The sequence below is a fragment of the Tinamus guttatus genome, unplaced genomic scaffold (assembly GCF_059628265.1).
Source record: "Tinamus guttatus ecotype Peru unplaced genomic scaffold, ASM5962826v1 Tinamus_guttatus_pri_ptg000892l, whole genome shotgun sequence".
Classification (NCBI taxonomy): domain Eukaryota; kingdom Metazoa; phylum Chordata; class Aves; order Tinamiformes; family Tinamidae; genus Tinamus; species Tinamus guttatus.
Window position 1 is genome coordinate 199945 of NW_028289426.1, and position 22452 is coordinate 222396.

The window sequence follows — 22452 nt, forward strand, 5'->3', positions numbered from 1 at the left end:
CCTGGGATAGGGCAGGGGTGTGAAGCCAATGAGTGCACCCAGGTCTGCATGGGCTGCAATTCAGAGCAGTGTCCGTGTGCCGCAGGGTGCTGTGTCCCTAGGGCACTGCCACCTGCCTGGGACTGCAGCACTAACCTTGCCTGGGATATCCCCATGGTGCTGCAGGGAGAAGCTCTGGGTGTGAGGAGAGACTCCCATAAGGACAGGTTCATTTTCTGAAAGAGCCTTTTCAAGAGGACAGTGAAAGCAGTGTTAATGTCTAAGATCAGGAGATTTCTTGTGTCTGCTTTCCGAAAACCCGGGTGTGTATGGAAAGGAAATGCCAGGTTAGAGCAGGAACCTGACACTCTAGTCCTTTAAATGGAGAGATTTGTGAGGAACCTCAGAAAACCCTTGTCCCCCTCCCCTGATTGAAGACAGCACCAGCATCACCTTCTCTGGCCTCACCAGGGCTTGTCTGACCTTCTCCTTACTACCTGCAGAGAGATGTCCCTGGACAGCGCCCTGCTGCTGAGATACTGCTGTAGGGCAGAGTAAGTGTCCAGGGGGTGGGATGGGTTGTGCGGCACGGACAGGGAGAAGACATGGGCAAGAGGAACTGCTGCCATCAGGAAAAGCTCCAGCGGTGGAGATAAAATCAGCAAATGGGAGGGAACTAGAAACATAATCACTGTGGGAGGGGGGATTTGGATCCCTCCCCACCAGTCAGTCCCTGCAACACAGATGTCTTCCTCTAAGCAAAGCCCCGTGTCCCCTCTCCCACCCCTCAAGGCCATGGGGTCCCAGCCATGAGTACCCTCCTTGGTGGAAGAGGGGCTGTGTCTCTACTGCAGCCTGGTCCTTTCCCACTGCAGGAGAAGGGGACTGAGAGGGACTGTCTGGAGATGTTGCTCTCTGGGAGGTGGCTTGCACAGCTTGGGGAGGGGAAGACTTTCCCCAGTGCTCCTCTGTCTGTTACTCCTTCCTGTCCCTTGGCATAAGGTTCATAGTGTTGCTCTACATTTCTTCACCTCTCATTCTGGTCTGGTCCTTGCTCCCTCGAGCTCAGGACAGGGAGTCAGCTGCAGTTAAGGCAGAAACTTCCCTCTCCCACTGCATTGTGTCAAGCAAGAGTGAAGATATTAAGATGCTTAGAGGACAGGGTCCATTTCAGGCACTTCTGTTCAAAAGGGTAAGCTGGAGATGAATCCTTCCCCAAAATTTTTTCCTTCAAAAAGAGCTGTCATGAGTGATGCCATTTGCACAAGAGTAATTAGAGAATATTGCTATTGAGTCACTGGATCAAATTCCCTTCACTCAGTTCATGGTGCCCATCCCCTGGTCTCCTCACCGAATATATGAGGCAGTTGGACACCTCCATTTACACCACCCACAAGAGCAGGACTGACTGACACAAGCACAAATGAAGAGCACACTCAGCCAGCACAAACCAGAGTTCAGACAAGGGAGCTGAACAAGGTGAAGGAGAGAGGAAAATGTGGCTTTACTAAGAGGAGTAGAAGGAGTTTTGCTCAGAGAAGCCTATTCTAATGTGTTGATGCTTTTTCCTCATTGGACAGTGCTTCGAAACAACAGCAACTCCTTCAACGAGTTCCTCCTCCTGCCATTCGCAGACAGGCGGGAGCTGCAGCTCTTGCACTTCTCGCTCTTCCTGGCCATCTACCTGGCTGCCCTCCTGGCCAACGGCCTCATCATCACAGCCGTAGCCTGCGACCACCGCCTCCACACCCCCATGTACTTCTTCCTCCTCAACCTCTCCCTCCTTGATGTTGGCTCCATCTCCACCACTCTCCCCAAATCCATGGCCAATTCTCTGTGGGACACCAGGGCCATTTCCTACTTAGGATGTGCTGCACAGGTCTTTATGTTTGCCTTTTTCATTTCAGCAGAGTATTGTCTCCTCACAGTCATGGCCTATGACCGGTACATTGCCATCTGCAGACCCCTGCACTATGGTATCCTCATGGACAGCAGAGCCTGTGTCAAAATGGCAGCAGCTGCCTGGGCATCTAATTTTCTCAATGCTCTCCTGCACTCTGGGAACATATTTTCCATACCACTGTGCCAAGGCAATGTGGTGGAGCAGTTCTTCTGTGAGCTCCCCCAGATCCTCAAGCTCTCCTGCTCAGACTCCTATCTCAGAGAAGTTGGAGTCATTGCCGTTAGTCTTTGTTTAGCTTTTGGGTGTTTCATTTTCATCGTGGTGTCCTACGTGCAGATCTTCAGAGCTGTGCTGAGGATCCCCTCTGAGCAGGGCCGGCACAAAGCCTTTACCATGTGCCTCCCACACCTGGCCGTGGTCTGTATGGTTGTCAGCACAGCAGTGTTTGCCTACCTGAAGCCTCCCTCCATTTCCACCCCAGCTCTGGATCTGGTTGTTACTGTTCTGTACTCAGTGGTGCCTCCAGCACTGAACCCTCTCATCTACAGCATGAGGAACAAGGAACTCAGGGATGCACTAAAAAAAATGATTCAGTTGGTAATATTTCAGCAGCAATAAGCTGAAATCCCATCCTTCTACTCAAGTGATATCTAATTTCTCTCAGACAACTCCTGTGATTTTGGCATTCTTGCTTTAATAATGAGGTTTCTGCGCAAGTTTCTGAATTCATCCCACTTCTCCAGAGGTGTTAACCGTGTCTTTCTGACCCAGAGGTCTCTTTTAAATGTGTCTATCATTGTGTCAGAGCTGTCGTTCCCCGAATTAAAGGGTATGTTTTCAGTGCATCTTGTAGATTGGGCTCTTCTTCCAAAGCTGGTGCCAAGAATCTGCTGAGAATTTGCTGAATTTTCAGCCTGAAATATGCTTGTTGTTTTTCTGTGGCTCTTCATGGGCCCAAGGCAATGAGCTCCTGGGGGGATATGTTAGGGAATAAGGACTGGATTCAATTCTCACTTGTGAGTGCTCGGTGCTCCTGATAGTGATGAATGGCCAAGTAGTATATGACTGGGACTGTCCCCCGTATGGTGGCCTATGAGCATATAGGGGACCTTGCAGGCACAGGGAAAGGAACTTCAAGAGCCGCTCACAACAGCTTATACCTGAAGTCATGTTCTGGATCTAGGGACACATGAACACAGCTGAGCCATTTTATATGGCCTGTGATTGCTCAGAGCATCATTCACAGATAGAGGCCCCTTGATACGGTGTTCTCAGGTACAATGATGCCTGTCCAGCTGGATCTGTGTCCAACCATGACCACAACAACTGCAGAGTCACCCTGTGACCCCAGAGCACCACAGCCCACTCACTCTGCAGAGCAGCACCAGCATCTCGGGGTCCTGCAGGGAGCACCGGGAAGGCTCCAGGACCTTCCAGGCAGACCATAACTAAGGAATTAACCTGGGGAAGGGTTTTCCAGGGAGCAGGGATATCCCTGGGGAAGGGGAAAAGGAGCAATTGTGCTCTTAGAAGGAGGAATAAATGGGGAAAAGAAATATATTTCTGTGCATGTCAGCTAAGGGATGGCTGCTGTGTCCCTGGCAGCAGGAGGTGCCAGCAGAGCCCCAGGGCAGGGAGCCTTGTGCTGTGCTGGAGAGAGGGGCTGGCATGGGGGCTGCAGGCAGCCTGGGGTAGGGAAGCTCTGGGATACAGGAACAAGAGGCACAGAGTGTCCCTGTCCTCTGTGTCTGTATGGGGGCCAGTTCCAGCTTGGAATGGATTGATGGGGCACATGACACACACAGCCCTGTTCCCTGGAGCTGCTGTGCCCACAGTGGGGCTGGGGCTGTGGGGTGAGTGCCCTGCGGGGGGCACTGCTGCGGGGCCACCCCCAGCCTGGTCTGCTCTGCTGGGTGGGCTGGGAGAGGGCAGGGCAGGTGGGGAGAGCTGGAGAGGGGCTGGGCTGGGCTGGAGAGGGTTCGGAGAGGAAAAGGACGTTTGCTGAGCTGGGTGTCCTTGGTTGCATGGCCTGGCTGTGAAGGGGCCACAGGGCATTTGTCACAGATTGGTCTCTCACTTTGGCCATTTCCAGCACTCGTCCGACATTGGACATTCACAGGAGTCAGCAGGGGCAGGTTGTAGGGGGTGGCTGCCCAAGCAGGAGGGCTGTGGTGGGCTGAGATACCAAGGGTTGTTGCTGGGTCCATACTGGGGAGACCTTTCCCCATCCTGGAGTGCTCCCTGCCCCATGCGGTGCCTGCACATCAGGACCATGGGACGCTTGTATTTCCTTCGGGATCTGAGGCTGCCTTCTTGGCCTGTCTCCTGAAGCAAGAGCCATGCAGAGATGCAGCAGAAGCAGGACATCTTCTTTGGGGGAAGCTGAAGAGAGGGCTAAAGCAGTGAAGCAGAACCGGGGCAAGCATGTGCGTGAGAGCTGGTTCCTGCAGGTGGTCATTGGCCGCAATGAGCCAGGATGTTGGGCGCACTCAGCTGCTCCCCGTGTGCCACATGACTCCTGCTGGGCCTGGCAGTGCTGCCTTCCATCTCATCTACCAACAACCTCCTCGTCTTCTTCCTTGCTTGTCCTGTTTTGTCAGGCACCATACACTTATTCCCAGCTCCATAAGGGAGCAAGAAATCCCACAGCCTGGCATTGGAATGGATGCACATTGCTGGAAAAGAACCATTGTTCCTTTGCAGGCCTGGCCTTGGAGGCTCCCTTCCTTTCCAGAGAGCAATGACTGCTCTCCTGAGGATGAGCTTGTCCTCTCCTGGCACTGCTTGAGTGTAGGTATTTAGAAGGGGAGCGCCTGAGTGTTGAGCAGAGCTGCGATCCCCGGTGCCGGTCGGGAATGCTCTTTGGCTTCATCATGTCCTACACTCTTTTTCTGTGCCACAATTTCCAAGAAGGAAAAAAAAAATAAGAAGAAATAAAAAGAATTGGAAATGGAAAGAAGAAAGGGAAAAAGAGAAAAGAAAACAAAACAGCATTAGGAAAAGATTAAAAGGAAAACAAAAAAAAAGAAAAGGGAAAAGAAAAAGAAAATGAAGAATAGAATAAGTGAAAAAGAAGAAGAAAAAAAACAGATGGAAAACTGGCTGGGACATCCCAAAGGGCCATGTGTGAAGAAAGTCCTAGAGGGAACCTTTGCAGGCCCTCCCTTGCTCCTAGGGTCTGAAATCTTAGCACACACACACCTTCAGTGGGGATGATTTTAGTGCCTGACATCACTTGGATAAAACATACAACACTAAAACAATGATACAGGAATATATATTTAAACAACAACAAAAACAGAACAATATATTAAACGATAACAACAACAATAATAAAAACAATATCAATAAAACTAACAACAGGAATATCAACAATATCAACAGGAACAAATACTACTATAAAAGTCTCTAATGAAAAATCCAGATAAGAAGTTATTGCTGCAGTCCCTGGGCCCAGTGCTTCCCAGCAGCAGCCAGAGCGAAGGGGAGCTTGGTCTGCAAGGGAAAAGGAGGCGTGAGCAGGGCCGAGGAGCGGCTCGGGGGCTCCCGTGGAGCAGAGGCTCTTTGGCGGCTGCGCGGGCTCTTTGGCAGCAGCGCTGCCGTCATTGGTGCCCTGGCAGAGGCTTGGCGTGGCCAGCGCAGCCCAGAGGCCGGCAGAGGGGCTGAGGCAGCAGGTGCCCAGGCCTTGGGCGCTCCTGCGCCCTGTGCAGCTCTGCCCCGGCGCCGCGGCCCGCCAGAGCGCCCGCACACCTGGGCCAGGCTCCCGCGCGGCTGCTCCCCAAAGGCAGCGCGGAGCAGCGCCAAGGGGCCGGGCACAGCCCCAGCTCTGCCCGTGCAGCCGGCAGCAGGGACCATACCTGGGGGCTGCAGCCGGAGCTCTCCCAGTCCATCGGCTCTTCTTGGCTGCAGCCGATCAGGGTGATGCTCCCCACGGTCTGGAAGAGAGGAGGAGACCTTGGTGGGGACGGTGCATGGGGAAGAGGAAGGGCAAGGGCATCCAGGGGCTACGGGGGCTGTACCTGGCTGCTGCCGTAACTGAGCCACTCCATAGGCTCAGGGTGGTCCCCTGAAGGCCCCCTATCCATGTGCGGAGCCTGTAAGAGAGAGGGAGGCATTTTCAAGACAAGTCCCAGAGCTGGGGAGGTCTGGCCCCAGGGCCCCTCTTCCTGCAGCGAGAATCAGGAAAGCGAGAAGGGGCCAACCCCATCCCCAGCTGTCCATGTGCACCCGGCAGCAGCAGCAATACCTGGAGGGCACAGCTAGAGGTCTCCCACTCCATAGGCTCTTCATCCTGGCTGCATCCAGCCAGGCTGTGGGTTCCTGGGCTCTGGAAGAGAGCAGGAGAGCATAGGGGGACAGTCATGGTGGCAGATCTGGCTCTGTGCATGGGGCCTTGTGTGCCCTGCGTGCACAGGGCAGGCGGTGCAAAGAGCCAGGGCGCCAGGCTCAGGCAGCAGCCCCCGAGGCCTTGGCCGCTCCTGGCCCTGGCGCAGCTCTGCCCCAGCACCCAGGCCTGCCAGAGCTCCCTGCCACCTCTGCCACTAGCCCTGCAGCTGCTCTCGCAGAGCCAAACGCCAGCCGTCCCCACGCAGCCTCTGCCTGCGCGCACAGTACCTGCACAGAGCTCTCCCACTCCATCTCTTCAACTGGAGAGTTGTCCATTTTTTTAAGTCTCCACCAACTGCAAAAGAAAAGGAGTCATTGTCATTTGCAGCCGTGAGAGCAGGTGTCTCTGTCCCAGCAGCCGCTTGGTGTCTCCGTGTGTGGGAGTGGTGGGGCACAGAGCTGGGCCTGCCCGCGGCAGCCTCCTTGTCCCCGGCAGGCCCTTTTGCAGTTGGGGAGCCGAGTGGCAAGTAGAGGAGAGAGAAGGGCAATGTCAGCGGTGTGAGCGCCAAGTGTCGCGTGGTGGCTTTGGGGCCTCCCCTGGGAGGCATCGCGCAGGCTGCCCTGCAGCCCCGCAGCTCCCCTGCATCTTGTGGGCACCACGGGTGGCCCCTGGTGCTGCGCGGCCCTGCTGCTCACCTGGCCTTGCTGCTGCGTGGCCAGCACTGGGGCCACTGTGAGGCGCAGCCCTGGGAAGCTTCCGTGTTCCCGTGGCGATAACTGCCCCTCTGGGATGTTCCAGTGCTCCGTGGGGGGAGGAGGGCAGCGGCAAGGGCCAGGGGGGCCGCCGTGAGGAAGGGTCTGCGTGTGCTGGACTCCCCCTGGCACTGCTGAGCCTGGCGGCAGAGAGCAGTGCATGGCCTTGGGCTTCCTGGGTGCCAAGGAGGGCTCCTCACGCAGCCCCATGGTGCTGCTGGTGGCTGCCTGCCCAGAGGCCGGACTCCACTTGGGGCTCTGCTTACACCCCTGCAAGCAGCCTTGAATGCCTTCATCTTTCTTCCCTGCTCCACTCCTGCCCTTACCGCCTGATAGTCTCGAGACAGCTTTCTTTTCCATGGTCTAGACATGTTCCTTGGCAGTGCAATGAGTGTGAAGGGCAGTTGTGCCCAGGGCCGGGTGTGCATGTCCTCAACAGAGCCCTTGTGAGTTGGTGGTTGCCTGGGAGCCCCTGGTGTGCTGCTGGGCTCCTTCTCTTGTCCTGCCGTGCACCTTGCAGGTGCCATGTGCTGTGGCTGAGAGCAGCCTTGCCTTCCCCCTTAACTCTATTGGTGCTGGGAGTGCTATTGCAGGCTGAGTGTTTGGCTCCAGTTTTATCTGGGGCAATGGGCCAGGGATTATAGACAAAGGGGATTTACCCTCCTCTCCCTCTGCCTTCCCCTTCCCCAAACACTGTCTCAAAATACAGAATTGGGATCGTGTCAAACCCTGGTTCCTTTGGTTCCAGCAGCAATTCAGCAGCACACAAAGAGTTAAATTATGGCATGAGAGTTTGGCCATGTGTTGAGAGGCCACTTGGCTTTTAGCGGAGGATCTCTAAGCCGTGCGCCTGTTCCTGTGCTGCTCACGGCGGCATCAGGGAGGCCGGTGCGCAGGGCAGGAGCTGCTCCCTGGGGCAGTGCAGCCCCGCGGCGCAGGGGACAGGGACACTGCGCCATGGGCACCTGTGCAGAGCAGGGGGGGTCTTTTCTCCCCTTTGGAAGCAGCTTGGGAAACAGCCAAATACAGGGGTGGAAAGCAGGTTTGGTTGAACTTCCCAGCAAGTGAACAAACTCCCAAGAGCTGAGTGCTTAGCTCTAGGTTAGGGGATCAAGTGCAGCACGGGCAGGTACCAGGACACGTAGCCCCTCTTCCCCCGCACACCTCAGCCCCAGCCCAGCGCCCTCCTGCCAGCAGCCCGTGTGCTTGCGGTGCGCTCCGCGAGCCGCCCTGCCGGCCTCTTGTGCAAGCGCTGTGGCCTCCAGGGCCTCCACTCCAAGGAGCCCCATCTCTATTGAAGCCATGGATGAGAAGCCCTGTGTCCCTGTCCACGTGGACGTCCATGGGAAGCCGTTGCTGTCCTTGGGCAGCACAGGGATGTGCTGCCCTCACCAAACAGAGTCCCCACAAGGGGCCGCAGCACCCGCTCCCCACAGCCTCTGCAAGGGGCAGTGTGGGGCTGCTGGAGCAGCGCAGCAAGGTGTGCGGCCAAACGCACCCGTCTGCCAGCCAAGGCAGGCGCCCTCGCGCAGCGCCTCTCTGCAGGAGCACCGGGGCATGGCCTGGTACCAACTGCCGCCACCATGGCCAGGCCAAGCCCAGCATGCAGCTGCCACTCCTTCCTTCCCACCCATTTCAATTGCAGGGTTTTGGTGATATTTCAGTGGAAAACAAACCTGGTGTAAATGTTTTTTGTGGAGCTTAACAATCTCTTTGCAAAGTTCCTCATTCCTTGAGCTTAAAAGAGCCAGGTTATTAACCACCATAGCAGCATTTCTAACCAAAACACTACGACTTAAGCAGGCCAGGAGTGCCAGGAGCTGCTGTCACTCTAACCCATTCCTGGCGCCCAACGCAGGGCTGGGACCGGCCAGGTGATGCCTTGAACTGCAGCTGCCCCATCTGGAGAAGCAGGTGGAGGTGTTTAGGATATTCACCAAACTACAGCTGCTTGCAGTTAAGAAATGATGAGTTATGTGTGAAACTTATGCATTGATTCTTGGACAAAAGCATCTTGCAGCAGTTTGAAGGAGGGTGATCCAGTCTAGAAGAGACATGGTGTTATTGGAGTAAGTCCAGCTAAGGGCCCCTTAGACGATTAGGGGACTGGAGCCTCTCTCATATGAGGTGTAGCTGAGCGAGCTGGGGCTGCATAGCCTGGAGAAGAGAGGACGGAGGAGAGTTTTATCAATGTGCTTAAGTATCCAAAGGGAGGCTGTGATAAGGACAGGTCCAGATTTTTTTCAGTGATGCTCAGTGACAATGATGAAAGGTAATGGGCACAAATTGAAACACAGGAAGGTTTTTCTGAAAATAAGGAAGGTGTCTGAGCATAGGAACAGGCTGCAGAGGAAGGCAGTGGAGTTTCCAGCCCTGGCAATACTGAACAGGTGTCTGGGCAGGGTCTTGGGCCGCCTGCTGGAGGTAGCCCTGTCAAAGCGTGAGGATGAACAAGGTCTCTGAAGGCCCTTTCCAATCTGAGCCATCCTGGAATGTTTAAAGCTAGAATATATCCTTCATGCAGGCAATGTGGAACTTCAGTGTTTCAGAGTGAAACTGATAGCCGAGCTCCTGCGTTGGTATTTGTCCAGTGTAAGATGGTTATTGCAATCTATCTTATGACCTTGGCGTTTGCAAAAGTTTTGTTCTTTTCTTTACTTATTTACTTATTTTTCCTGGCCACGTCTGTCTATGATGTATGCTCTACCCCTTAGAAAACTCCTTATAGTCCATGAAAATGCAAATATTATTTTCTAGGAGTTCTCTGTAACATGACAAGTTCTACATTTTTTTTATTTTTATTTACTGATTTTTTTTTCCTTACACTGACCAAGAAACCCTGAAGTGTTTTGACTTTTCTTTAGGAGGCCAAGGCAGGATGCCCCACACTGTCTCCTGAGGAGCTCTCAAATTGACTCAAACTGTCTCCTTATGTCCGCTGTGCAGCGCTTGAGGAGATACTTCCCAAGAAGCAGCTTGATATTCCTGACAGAACAGGAAATGCCTGCATGTCCCGGATGGAACCTGCCTCAGTGGGTGGATTCACATGCCACACTTGCCACCGTGTGCTCTGCTGGTCACTGACTCCTTGAGAGATGTTCTGCAGGTGTCCTCACTACTCCTCTAACTGCATCAGGGGGGAAAGGAAACAACGGAATCCTACCAAGCACTTAACCTGAGCAAACTCTGTGTCTCCTGGAAGTCAGGACGTTGAACAGCTTCAGCAAAAGGTCTTCTGCTGTGCTGGAGAAGCAGATGGTGCCTACAGTGATGATCTGGAAATCACAAGAGCACTAGGACCTGCCATAGTCCCTGTTCCCCAAGGGGCTGAGGGACAGAGCAGCCTCCATCGTGGTCCCCAGTACGGGGCCCTTCCTGGCAGCAGCCCCTTTCTGCACCAGCTGCCTCCGGGGACACTGCCCCCCGTGACGTGGTCCCTGAGCGTGTCCCAGCCCTGCTGGGCCCTGTGTCCCCCAGGGGCTCGTGGAGTTCGGCCCTGCATCTCCAGGCCCCGTATCCCTGGGGCGGGACAGCTTCCCTTTGCCTGTGGCTTGCGCCCTGAGGGGACCCATTGTGTGCGGCACCCGGAGAGTTGAGAGCTGCCCCACAGTGGGGCTGGGGGTTCTTCCCCTTTGGGCATCCTGTGGAACACGTGTGCAGGTCAGGTGAAGGAAGGCCCTACACTTAGGGATTAATAGCAGGTTGATTTTTAATTGTCCTTGGTATAAGAATCTAATTTGACACATTTTCAGGATGCCCTGAGGCCTTCCCAAATCTCGTACACAGAATTGCTAGCATCATACATGAGGGAAGCACTACTTGTACATGGTAAATGCTAGCACATTTCTTCCTGAATGTTCAGAGGATTCTCATCCTTGAAGCAGTTTCCTTTAGTGCAGGGTGCCGGGTTAAGGGTAAGGGAGGGATTCTCACGGTCCAGCCATAAGTGTTGGTCAGGTGTCATTCCTGATTCCTGCTCCACTTATCAGTGCTAGGCCCTGCCATTTATACAATTAGGTGGAAGAAGACACGCCCATGATATGGTCATCCTCATAAGGTGATCCTTCCAGAATCTGCAGACAAGTTGCGTAAGATTCTCTGCTCCCTGCAGCATGAGTGAGTGGCATTGTGCACTGCCAGTGGGTGCCTCTGCAAGACTTTCCAGATTCTTATTTGAGAAGTCCTTGAAAAGTGCATGCAAACTCCAGCATATGTTCTTGCTGCATCAGTGTCTGTGTGTGCCTTTTTGCTTGCTCATTCCATATGTATTGTTGGAGGGTGGTATTTGAGTAGGGCAAGTGGATTACTCTAGGCCTGAAGAGAAAAGTGTATTGTTGACAGAGATTTTATGTGGAATGTGTGGGTGTTGGGGACAGCTTTTTAGTAGGGAAATGCTGCAAAGGGAAATGCAGCTGTGGTGCCCGTGCTGGGTAGGGATGAAAGGAAGCAGGGGCAATGTTTGGAGGCTTCGCTAAGCATGCAGTGGCTAGTGATTTTAGCTGTGAGGCCTGTCTTTTGTGGGAGGTGATTGAGCAGGGTGACCATGCTGGTAGCAAGGTGTGAGAATTGTGGTGTAATGGTTGGGAGGGAATGAAGCAGAGCAAGCAGGTGTTGTGAGGCTGCCCTCCTCATAGAGAGTGAAGGCTTTGTTCTGTCAGTCATTTACATATAAATCCCCCTTGCCGGTGCACATGTGCAGCATGAACAAAGAAATGTGTGAATGAAGCATGCAGCTTCCTGAGTGCATGAATGAAGCATGCAGCAACATGAATGAAGGGCAGCATGAATGAAGGACTACCATCTCTACATGTGCTTTGGTGAAATCCTGGCTCCAGAAATGACTTCTCAAGCAATCTCTCTTAAGCAGCTCTGTGGAGGGGAGTTTGGGAAGTCTGCTTGACAACAGGTCAAGCAGGAGGCAGCAATGTGCCCTTGTGTCAAGGATGGCCAGAGGGATGCTGGCCTGCATGAGGAGGAGTGTTGGCAGCAGGTGGAGGGGGCTGATCGTGCCCCTCTCCTCAGCTCTGCTCAGGCCACACCTGGACTCTCGTGTGCAGAAATATTGTGGGCTGCCCAGGACAAGAGGGATGTGGAACTTGCAGAGAGCGACCAGCTTAGTGCCACAAAGATGATGAAGGAACTGGAGCGTCTATCTTATGAGGAAAGAGTAAGCGATTTGGGCCTGTTTATCCTGGAAAAAACAAGAGTGAGAGGGGAACTTATCAAGAGGTACAAACAGCTGAGGGGAGGATGTAAAAAGGACAGGGCCAAACTCTTCTCGGTGGTGCCCAGCAATAGCCCAAGAGCTAAAGGGTGTAGATTGCAACACAGTTACAATGGATGCAAATTGCTACAAACTTTCAATGTGCATATGAGGAAGGGCTTTTTGACAGTTAGGGTGACGGAGCACTGGAAGCGAGTGTCCAGCGAGGTTGTGCAGGCTCCTTCTTTGGAGCTCTTCCAAAGCCTCCTGGGTGTGATCCTGTGCAACGCGCTGTAGGAGTCCCTGCTTGTGCAGGAGGGGGTTGGACTGATGATCTCGAGAGGTCCCTTCCAACGTCAACCCCTGTGTGACTGTGTGACTTGGGAGGGCTCCGTGGGCACCCAGGACGGCAGTGATGTTGGAAGGGCAGTGGTGGGGTTTTGTCAGGCCGTAAGGCCTCTTCTCTTGTGGCACCGAGTTGTCACCATGAGCAACTGGCAGATGGCCCTGCAGACGGCAGAGGGACAGAGCAGCCTCCATCGTAGTCCGCAGCACGGGGCCCTTCCTGGCAGCAGCCCATTTCTGCACCAGCTGCCTCCGGGGACACTGCCCCCCGTGACATGGTCCCTGAGTGTGTCCCAGCCCTGCAGGGCCCTGTGTCCCCCAGGGGCTTGTGGAGTTCGGCCCTGCATCTCCAGGCCCCGTGTCCCTGGGGCGCGACAGCTTCCCTTTGCCTGTGGCTTGGGCCCTGCGGGGACACGTTGTGTGCGGCACCCGGAGAGTTGAGAGCTGCCCCACAGTGGGGCTGGGGCTTCTTCCCCAGGGCCACATGTGAATGGAATTCCAGGAAGGAATTTTTTGCTGTTGCTCCCATGCCCCTGGTGCACACAGGGCTCCACACACACACCTGCGGTGGGGATGGTTTTTTGTGCCTGAGCTCACTTGGAAAAAACTGGCAACATATGAGCAATGATACAGGAATATATATTTAAACAAGAGCAAGAAAGAATAACAAAAACAATAATAACGACAACAATATCAATAACAGTAACAACAACAATATCAAAAACAATATAAACAATATCAACAACAACCAAAAACTACTGTGACGCTACATAGAAAAAAATCCAGAAAAGAGTCCAGGGCTGGAGTCCTCATGCCCAGCGTTTCCTGGTAGCAGCCTGGGTGAAGGGGAGCTTGGTCTGCAAGGGAAAAGGAGGCATCAGCAGGGCCGAGGAGCGGCTCGGGGGCTCCCGTGGAGCAGAGGCTCTTTGGCGGCTGCGCGGGCTCTTTGGCAGCAGCGCTGCCGTCATTGGTGCCCTGGCAGAGGCTTGGCGTGGCCAGCGCAACCCAGAGGCCGGCAGAGGGGCTGAGGCAGCAGGTGCCCAGGCCTTGGGCGCTCCTGCGCCCTGTGCAGCTCTGCCCCGGCGCCGCGGCCCGCCAGAGCGCCCGCACACCTGGGCCAGGCTCCCGCGCGGCTGCTCCCCAAAGGCAGCGCGGAGCAGCGCCAAGGGACCGGGCACAGCCCCAGCTCTGCCTGTGCAGCCAGCAGCAGGGACCATACCTGGGGGCTGCAGCTGGAGCTCTCCCAATCCATCGGCTCTTCTTGGCTGCAGCCGACCAGGGTGATGCTCCCCACGGTCTGGAAGAGAGGAGGAGACCTTGGTGGGGACGGTGCATGGGGAAGAGGAAGGGCAAGGGCATCCAGGGGCTACGGGGGCTGTACCTGGCTGCTGCCGTAACTGAGCCACTCCATAGGCTCAGGGTGGTCCCCTGAAGGCCCCCTATCCATGTGCGGAGCCTGTAAGAGAGAGGGAGGCATTTTCAAGACAAGTCCCAGAGCTGGGGAGGTCTGGCCCCAGGGCCCCTCTTCCTGCAGCGAGAATCGGGAAAGCGAGAAGGGGCCAACCCCATCCCCAGCTGTCCATGTGCACCCGGCAGCAGCAGCAATACCTGGAGGGCACAGCTAGAGGTCTCCCACTCCATAGGCTCTTCATCCTGGCTGCATCCAGCCAGGCTGTGGGTTCCTGGGCTCTGGAAGAGAGCAGGAGAGCATAGGGGGACAGTCATGGTGGCAGATCTGGCTCTGTGCATGGGGCCTTGTGTGCCCTGCGTGCACAGGGCAGGCGGTGCAAAGAGCCAGGGCGCCAGGCTCAGGCAGCAGCCCCCGAGGCCTTGGCCGCTCCTGGCCCTGGCGCAGCTCTGCCCCAGCACCCAGGCCTGCCAGAGCTCCCTGCCACCTCTGCCACTAGCCCTGCAGCTGCTCTCGCAGAGCCAAACGCCAGCCGTCCCCACGCAGCCTCTGCCTGCGCGCACAGTACCTGCACAGAGCTCTCCCACTCCATCTCTTCAACTGGAGAGTTGTCCATTTTTTTAAGTCTCCACCAACTGCAAAAGAAAAGGAGTCATTGTCATTTGCAGCCGTGAGAGCAGGTGTCTCTGTCCCAGCAGCCGCTTGGTGTCTCCGTGTGTGGGAGTGGTGGGGCACAGAGCTGGGCCTGCCCGCGGCAGCCTCCTTGTCCCCGGCAGGCCCTTTTGCAGTTGGGGAGCCGAGTGGCAAGTAGAGGAGAGAGAAGGGCAATGTCAGCGGTGTGAGCGCCAAGTGTCGCGTGGTGGCTTTGGGGCCTCCCCTGGGAGGCATCGCGCAGGCTGCCCTGCAGCCCCGCAGCTCCCCTGCATCTTGTGGGCACCACGGGTGGCCCCTGGTGCTGCGCGGCCCTGCTGCTCACCTGGCCTTGCTGCTGCGTGGCCAGCACTGGGGCCACTGTGAGGCGCAGCCCTGGGAAGCATCCGTGTTCCCGTGGCGATAACTGCCCCTCTGGGATGTTCCAGTGCTCCGTGGGGGGAGGAGGGCAGCGGCAAGGGCCAGGGGGGCCGCCGTGAGGAAGGGTCTGCGTGTGCTGGACTCCCCCTGGCACTGCTGAGCCTGGCGGCAGAGAGCAGTGCATGGCCTTGGGCTTCCTGGGTGCCAAGGAGGGCTCCTCACGCAGCCCCATGGTGCTGCTGGTGGCTGCCTGCCCAGAGGCCGGACTCCACTTGGGGCTCTGCTTACACCCCTGCAAGCAGCCTTGAATGCCTTCATCTTTCTTCCCTGCTCCACTCCTGCCCTTACCGCCTGATAGTCTCGAGACAGCTTTCTTTTCCATGGTCTAGACATGTTCCTTGGCAGTGCAATGAGTGCGAAGGGCAGTTGTGCCCAGGGCCGGGTGTGCATGTCCTCAACAGAGCCCTTGTGAGTTGGTGGTTGCCTGGGAGCCCCTGGTGTGCTGCTGGGCTCCTTCTCTTGTCCTGCCATGCACCTTGCAGGCGCCATGTGCTGTGGCTGAGAGCAGCCTTGGTGCGGCACCTGCACTAGTTGCCCTGCCACGGCTTCCTAGGTCTGCAGAGGGCAGAGCAGGCACAAATGTGCCCTCAGCTGCTGCAGCTCTGCCCAGCACTGGGCTACAACGCTCACTTGGTAACGGAGGTGAATTCCCAGCCCTTGGGTAAGGACAGGAAAGTCAAGGGCAGATAGAGAAGTGGATGTCCACGGTTCCATCGGGTGTTTCCTAGCGCATAGGGATGCCCTTCAAAAGCAAGTAGTGCAATCTGTACCCCAAAGTGCTGTAGCCGAGAGGAGCATCTTGCTGTTGGCTAAGCTTGCTTGCTGGCATGCCACAGTGCCCCTGCGAGGCAGAGCGCAGCTGCTGGGAAGGGGCTGGCGCCAGAGGTGCGCGGAGGGCTCTGGGTGGCTCCTAAGCAGCCGCAGGGCTGGTGGCACGGGGAATTGTCGGCAGGCATTTGGCTGCTGCCCTGGGAATGCTGGAGGGGAAGTGTGAAGCAGAGCAGTGTTCCCTGCAGTGAGGTGTGAGCAGAGGGCTGGGCAGCCAGCTCAGCCCCGTGGCTGTGAGGGCAAGTGCTGGGAGCCCCCTTGCCTGCGCGCATGACGCCTGCAGAGCCCAGGCGTGCGTGGTGCCCCTGCCGGCAGGAAAGGTGCTGGGAAGCCCTTGCCCCACACAGGCTGCTTGCAGAAAAGATGTGGCTCGTCTGTCTCGCGACTCGGGCCCAAGGGACCTTGCGAGCAACGTCTTTATTCTGTGAGTTGGCACTGCCCTCACTCAGCACTGACACTGCTCTGGCTTGTCCTTCACCAGCTTTTACATACGGGGATCTCTGCAGGGCCCCTCTCTAGGAAGTGGGTTGTGGAGGTGCTGGAGGGATGTGCTTCTTGGAATCCTGTGGATTCATAGATCAGAGGGAGTCTCGTGTGCTCCCTGGCCTTGTTTTAGGGAACATCTAGAGCAGACTGACCCCTCTGTGTCAGAAAAGCTGCTGTTGACTGCAGTGCTGAGCTCAAAGTCAGGAAAGCAGCCAGGAATATGAATTTCTACAAGCATGGCTTTGAAGTCAGATCCTCATTCTCATCGTGTCCAATAACATCCTTAATGGGAAGCAGGGGAGCTCAGGAAATGAGGTTTAGATGACTGGAACACTGGCTGTTGGAAGAGGTCTGAAGGTTGTGATCCGCAGTGCCGAGTGCAGTTGAAGGCTTGTGGCCAGTGGTATTCCACCAGGAAGAATGGTATTAAAGCCAGGATCAAAGTATTTACCACAAAGATTATCAGAGAATGAGATCTAAGGGCTCTCATTCAAAGAGTGTTTGCTGTATATCCAGTCATACCTAAGCCTTCTACACTTAATCACAATGATCATGTAGAGCCTCTCTTTTGCAGTACTGGATTGAGAACATGCTTTCTTTTATAACTTACAGAAAGAACAAAGTCGTAAGCTGCTTGCTTTTCAGAGCTCAGAGGGTGGTGATCAGTGGTGTGGAGCCTAGTTGGAGGTCTGTAGCTAGCGGTGTCCCCTCTAGGAGTCAGTCCTTGGTCCAGTCCTGTTCAATTTATTCATCAATGACCTGGATGAAGGCACAAAGGGCTCCCTCAGCAAGTTTGCTGATGATACCCAACTGGGAGGAGTAGCCGATACCCCAGAGGGCTGCGCTGCTATCCAGAGGGACCTGGACAGACTGGACAACTGGGCAGTGAAAAACCTCATGCAATTCAACAAGGCCAAGTGCAAGGTTCTGCACCTGGGGAGGAATAACCCCAGACACCAGTACAGGTTGGGGACTGACCTTCTGGAGAGCAGCTCTGCGGAGAAAGACCTGGGTGTCATGGTGGACGACAAGCTGACCATGAGGCAGCAGTGCGCCCTAGTGGCCAAGAAGGCCAATGGGATCCTGGAGTGCATTAAGAAGAGCGTCTCCAGCAGGTCGAGGGAGGTGATCCTGCCCCTCTGCTCAGCTCTGGTGAGGCCGCATCTGGAGTATTGTGTCCAGTTCTGGGCTCCACAGGACAAGAGGGATGTGGAGCTGCTGGAGAGAGTCCAGCGCAGGGCCACAAGGATGATGAGGGGCCTGGAACATCTGCCCTATGAGGAGAGGCTGAGGGAGCTGGGCCTGTTCAGCCTGGAGAAGAGAAAGCTGAGAGGGGACCTGAGCAGTGTCTATAAGTACCTCACGGGAGGCAGTGAGGAGGATGGTGCTGGCCTCTTTTCAGTGGTGGCCACCAACAGAACTAGAGGAAACGGCCGGAAACTGAAGCATCAAAGGTTCCACAGGAACTTAAGGAAAAAATTCTTGACTGGGAGGGTGACAGAGCCCTGGAACTGGAGGCTCAGAGAGGTTGTGGAGTCTCCTTCTCTGAAGATCTTCAAAACTCGCTTGGATGCAGTCCTGTGCCACGTGCTCTAGCTGACCCTGCTTTGACCTCTAGAGGTCCCTTCCAACCTTGAGCATTCTATGATTCTACAATTTGTATTTATCCTCCTTCCCCTGAGGCACAAACTCAGTCTGTCTGATCCAGAAGTCGTCCTTCAATCTGCCCTCACTGTGTCACAGCTGCTCTCTCAAATGACATCTCTGTAATAAAAGGGGATTTTGTCTGCACTGTGCCTGAAGGCTGGGCTCTTCTTCTCAAGCTGGAGTCAAGGATGCGCTCAGTGAATTGCACCCATAAAGACCCTCTTGCCATGCCTGGGTGTGCATGGGCCAAGGGGCATCAGCTCGTATAGCGATGGGAATGAGGGTTGGATTCAGATGCCGCTTGTGGGTGCCCAGTGCCCTGGAGAGGATGAGTGCTCAAGAAGTATCTCCCAGGGACTGTCCCAAATAGTAACAGACTGGTGACAGATGTCTATTCTTCAAGAAGGGATAACCTTCAAGAAGGGATAACCACCTGGAGAGCAGAAGGGATCTCCAGGGGCAACACGTGTCTGAGTCAGGTTTTGAGTGGAAACTCTCAAAACCACGTGGAGTCACCCAAGAGTAAAGGGCCAAACCAAGCAGTGCCCCAAATCAGGGCTCTCAGGAGTGGCAGCAGCCTGGGTCTAATCACACCTCCAAACACATCCTGAGTCATGTGAAATACTCTGGGATTTCTCCAAGCATCCTCCACAGTCACACACCCTGGGGAGGAGGTGGTCAGTTGCAGTGACTGTGGTCCAGCTGGCTCTGCCCTGACCATCATGGCCAGTGTGGAGTCACCCTGTGTCCCCACAGCTGCTCACCCTACAGAGCAGCACTGCCAGCCCAGGATGCTGCAGGGAGCACAGGAGAGGGGTGCAGGAACGGCCAGGGCAGCATGGGCTCACAGACCTGGGAAAAGGCTCTCTGTGCAGCAGAGACATCTCCAGAGCAAAGCAAAGAAGCAGTGACTCCAGAGCAAGGCAAAGAAGCAGTGATGAGCTTGTGGGGACAATAAATACAAAACTGTTCCCATGGGTTTCAGCTTGGGCAGGCCACTCTGCCACTGGAGACGCTTGAGGAGCCCCAGAGCCAGGACCCCTGTGCTGTGCAGGGGAGAGGGGCTGCCCTGAGGGGCTGCAGGCAGTCAGGGTAACGGATCTCCTGGTCGTGAGAGACCTGGCGTCCGAGGAACACTCCCCGCGTGGTGTTTCACCTAATCTGCTGCTACTGCAAGAGCCCTGGGGTCACTCTGAGAACCAGTCAAGAGCACAGATGCGTGCCAGCAGTATCAGTGACGGGGAGCCCCATTTTGCTGGGTCTCCTGCCCACCCCAACCACCTAGACCAGTGTGGAGTTAGGAGTCACCCCATGCCTTATGGCCCCACAGCCCCACTTGTCTCCCTGGAGATTTTCTGACACCAACTGACACGGGGAGAAAAAGCTACAAAAGGGGTTTATTTGAAGCAGGCGATGGCTGCGGGCAATGTTGGCGAGTATGGTCTCTCTGGGCACATGGGTGCTACAGGACACAACAGGACAGCATCTCTGTAGCCCTCAGGACACAGCATCCGTCGCTCTGTCTCTCGGCTCTGCTCCAGCCCCCATCTCAGGGTCCCTGTCTGGAACATGCATCCGCTCGCTGCTCCTCTCGCTGTCCGGGGATGCAGCAGCAGCAGAACGCTCTGCGCAGAGCTCGAAGCGCCGTCCTGAGCCGTGAGCGCCATCGCCGGGGAGCTGCAACGTCTGGGAGGGCAGCGATGCCTGTGGTGGGAAGCAGAGCTGTGGGCAATGGGCTGCAGGGTGCAGGTCTGCACCTGCCTGTCCCTGCCACCAAAGGCTTCCCGAGGGGTTCTGTCCTCGGCACAGCAACTCCCAACTGCTTCCTGCTGCCGGCCTCGGTGCCACCCCCTGTGCCAGGACAGGCCACTGTCCCCAGCAGGGCTCTCCACACGGGTACGTACCTGGCTCAACGTCGGGTGTGGGGCTGCAGGAGGAGGGCTTCTCCTCCTCCTCTTGGGGCTCCAAGGCCACCTGCATGGGCAGAGCAAGAACACGCACCCGTCAGCCATCAGCTGGCCCTGCTGAGGGTCCCAGTGCCCCAGGTTGCACAATGGCAAAGGGTTTGGATCAGAGGAGGCTGCCCATGGCTGCACGTCCCAAGGGAAGGGACCTGCGGCTGGCACGGCAATGGGACAAGGCTCGTTGTGGGGCCATAGCAGAGGGCTGGGCAGGGGGAAAGGAAGGCAGCCGGGGGCGTGTGTGGCACAAGGGGGCTGGTGCCCTGGTGTGGAGGGGGCTGCTGCTGGGGCTGCCTCTTCCCTCCTCGCTCGGCATCCAGGCCTCAGGGCTGAATGCGACGTGGGCTGGAGCAGACTTCATCCCTGTGTCTTTGGCACTTGGAAACGGAGAGAAGCCGGCATCTCCCCATGGAGACATGGCAGAGGATAAATGCCTGGGGGTGACAGTGGGATGCCATGGGCAGGGGGGCTCCAAGGAAATGGGGTAACTCTGGGCACCCCCCACACAGCTCCCACGGCAGCTCCCGGGGATGGTGAGGACAGGGGAGATGCTGCTTGATCACCTGGGCAGCGGGGCCTGCAGCTGGGGGAGAAGGTGCTGCTGTTGTTTCCTGCAGCAGGGTTTCCTTGGGAGACGGGCGGCTGCTCATCTCATCCCAAGGGTTTTCAGCCGAAGGAGAGGCCTCTGGTGCAGGTTCTGGAGGAAGTGATGGAGACGGAGGAGCATTTTCCCCTGCATGCTGGATGAAGTTGCTGGATGCCGGGGAGGCCTCCTGTTCTGCTCCTGCACTTGCTGCTGGTGGGACAGGCACGCTGTCCTCTGCGTGCAGAAAGCTGTTGGCCAAAGGAGGTGCTCCTGGCTCACCGCCCCTGGGCATTGCTGGCTCAAGGCTCTCCACGTGGCCAGGTGCCTCGCTCACAGTCTGTGTGGTGCTGACATGGGGCGAGCAGGGCACCTTCTCGTGCTCCGTCTCCTGGTCCACAGCCGGGCTGCAAAGGCTGGCTCTGACCCAGGTCAAAGAGTTCATTTCCTCCACCTCCTCTTCCCCATCCTCCTCCTCCTCATCGGTGTCCTCTACTCTCTCCTCCTGCAGTGCTCCCAGGCCTCTCGGCGCCTCCCGGGTTGGGGCATGAGCATAGAGCCGCTCCAGCACCTCCCACTTGCAGCTTGCGCCTTTGAGGAGCTCCACTCGCGTGATCTCTGGTCTCCAGAGGTCATAGAAGGAGTTTCTGGCGAGGAGCTAGAAGGAGAGAGGGAGGTTTGTGAAGGGAGAAAAGGCCTCGTGGGGCTCCGCCAGTGCTTTGACAAGCCGGCTGTCCCGCACGGCGCGGCACAGCTGCTGGCCACAGCACTGGGAGGGCTCCCCCGTGGCCCAGCACTCCCTTGCACTCACCTCCTTGGGTTTGGCATTGAGTGATCCTGCCAGCGTCAGGGAGAAACGGTTGTCACGGCCCTCCTCCTGCTCGTCCTGCCTCTCTCTCAGGTTCTGCTCCCTCATTGGAAAAGCTCCTTCTCGGAGCTGGGCCAAGCTCTGTCCAGTGCGCTGCAGGCAGCTCCTCTCCAGCTCCTCCAGCGGCTCTGTTCTGATGCTGAGCACAGCCAGGTAGCGTGCAGTGTTGTCTTCATGCACGTGCACTGGCCTTCCTTGGAGGTAGCACATGATCTCCAAGGGCTGCTGCCGTGTCCGTGATGTCCGTACTCTCACTGGCCCACTTGGGCAGCTTAGTCCGCTAGGCCAGCTCGGCCAGCTAGGAATGCTGCACTGGAGTTGTCCCCGATGACTGTAGGGATCAGGCCCTGTCTGAGGTGCAGAAGATGATGTGCTGGGGCGCCACTCTATGCTCTGGAGCTGCCATGATCTTGCCTGGGCGTCTTGATGGATGACGCGTGCCAGTGCGTGTGGGGGCACAGGTACAGCGAGCTCCATCCTAGCTCTGTTGGCATCAGGCTGTGCTGGCTCCCGTGGAGAGGGCGATGGTGTTTCCTGAGGCCTTCCAAGGCTGGTGGAGGGCTGCGGCTCTTGCACTGTGGAGGGGACATCGCTGGCCTTCTCCTCCACAACCTGCAATGAAGGCCACCACAAAGGCAGTCCTTACTGCCGTCCTTGGTCCCTCCCTCCATCCTTCCCAACGGGAAACCTCCGGCAGCCTCTGACCCCCTTGACGATGGCTCTGCCATGCAGGTGGCTTCTGCCCTGCTCCCAAAGGCTGCCTGGGGAGAGGACTCGTGCCTATGGGCAAGCCTTGGGCAAAGGCAGCTCCTCGGAGAGCCCGAGGCGGGTGCGTGCAGGCTGCCGTGCAGAGCAGCGCTCGGCCTGCCGGGCACAGAGACCTCCTGGTGTCTCCCAGCACGTCCCGCCTGCTTCTCGGCCCCATGGGGAGTCAGGCAGAGGCTCGGCCTCCACCGCCGCTCAGCTCTGTACCTGTGCGATGCCGTGTTCACAGGTGTGTGAGCCCTGAGGGCCGGGCAGCGGTGACAGCCGGTCCCTTTGGTGGGACGAAGCCGGGCTCCCGCTGCGCTGCACTGCTGCGGGCAGCTCCT

At 56.5% G+C, this 22452-nt stretch overlaps 1 protein-coding gene across 1 annotated transcript in view; it reads left to right on the forward strand.

Annotated features, from left to right (window-relative positions):
- The first annotated feature begins 1732 nt into the window (after window positions 1-1732).
- The window catches only part of LOC148591265 (olfactory receptor 14C36-like), a 29822-nt gene continuing 9102 nt past the window's right edge, over window positions 1733-22452 (forward strand). The window contains exon 1 of the mRNA XM_088537910.1: window positions 1733-2475. Within this exon, the coding sequence (XP_088394036.1) occupies window positions 1733-2475 (743 nt within the window). The remainder of the gene's footprint in view (window positions 2476-22452) is intronic.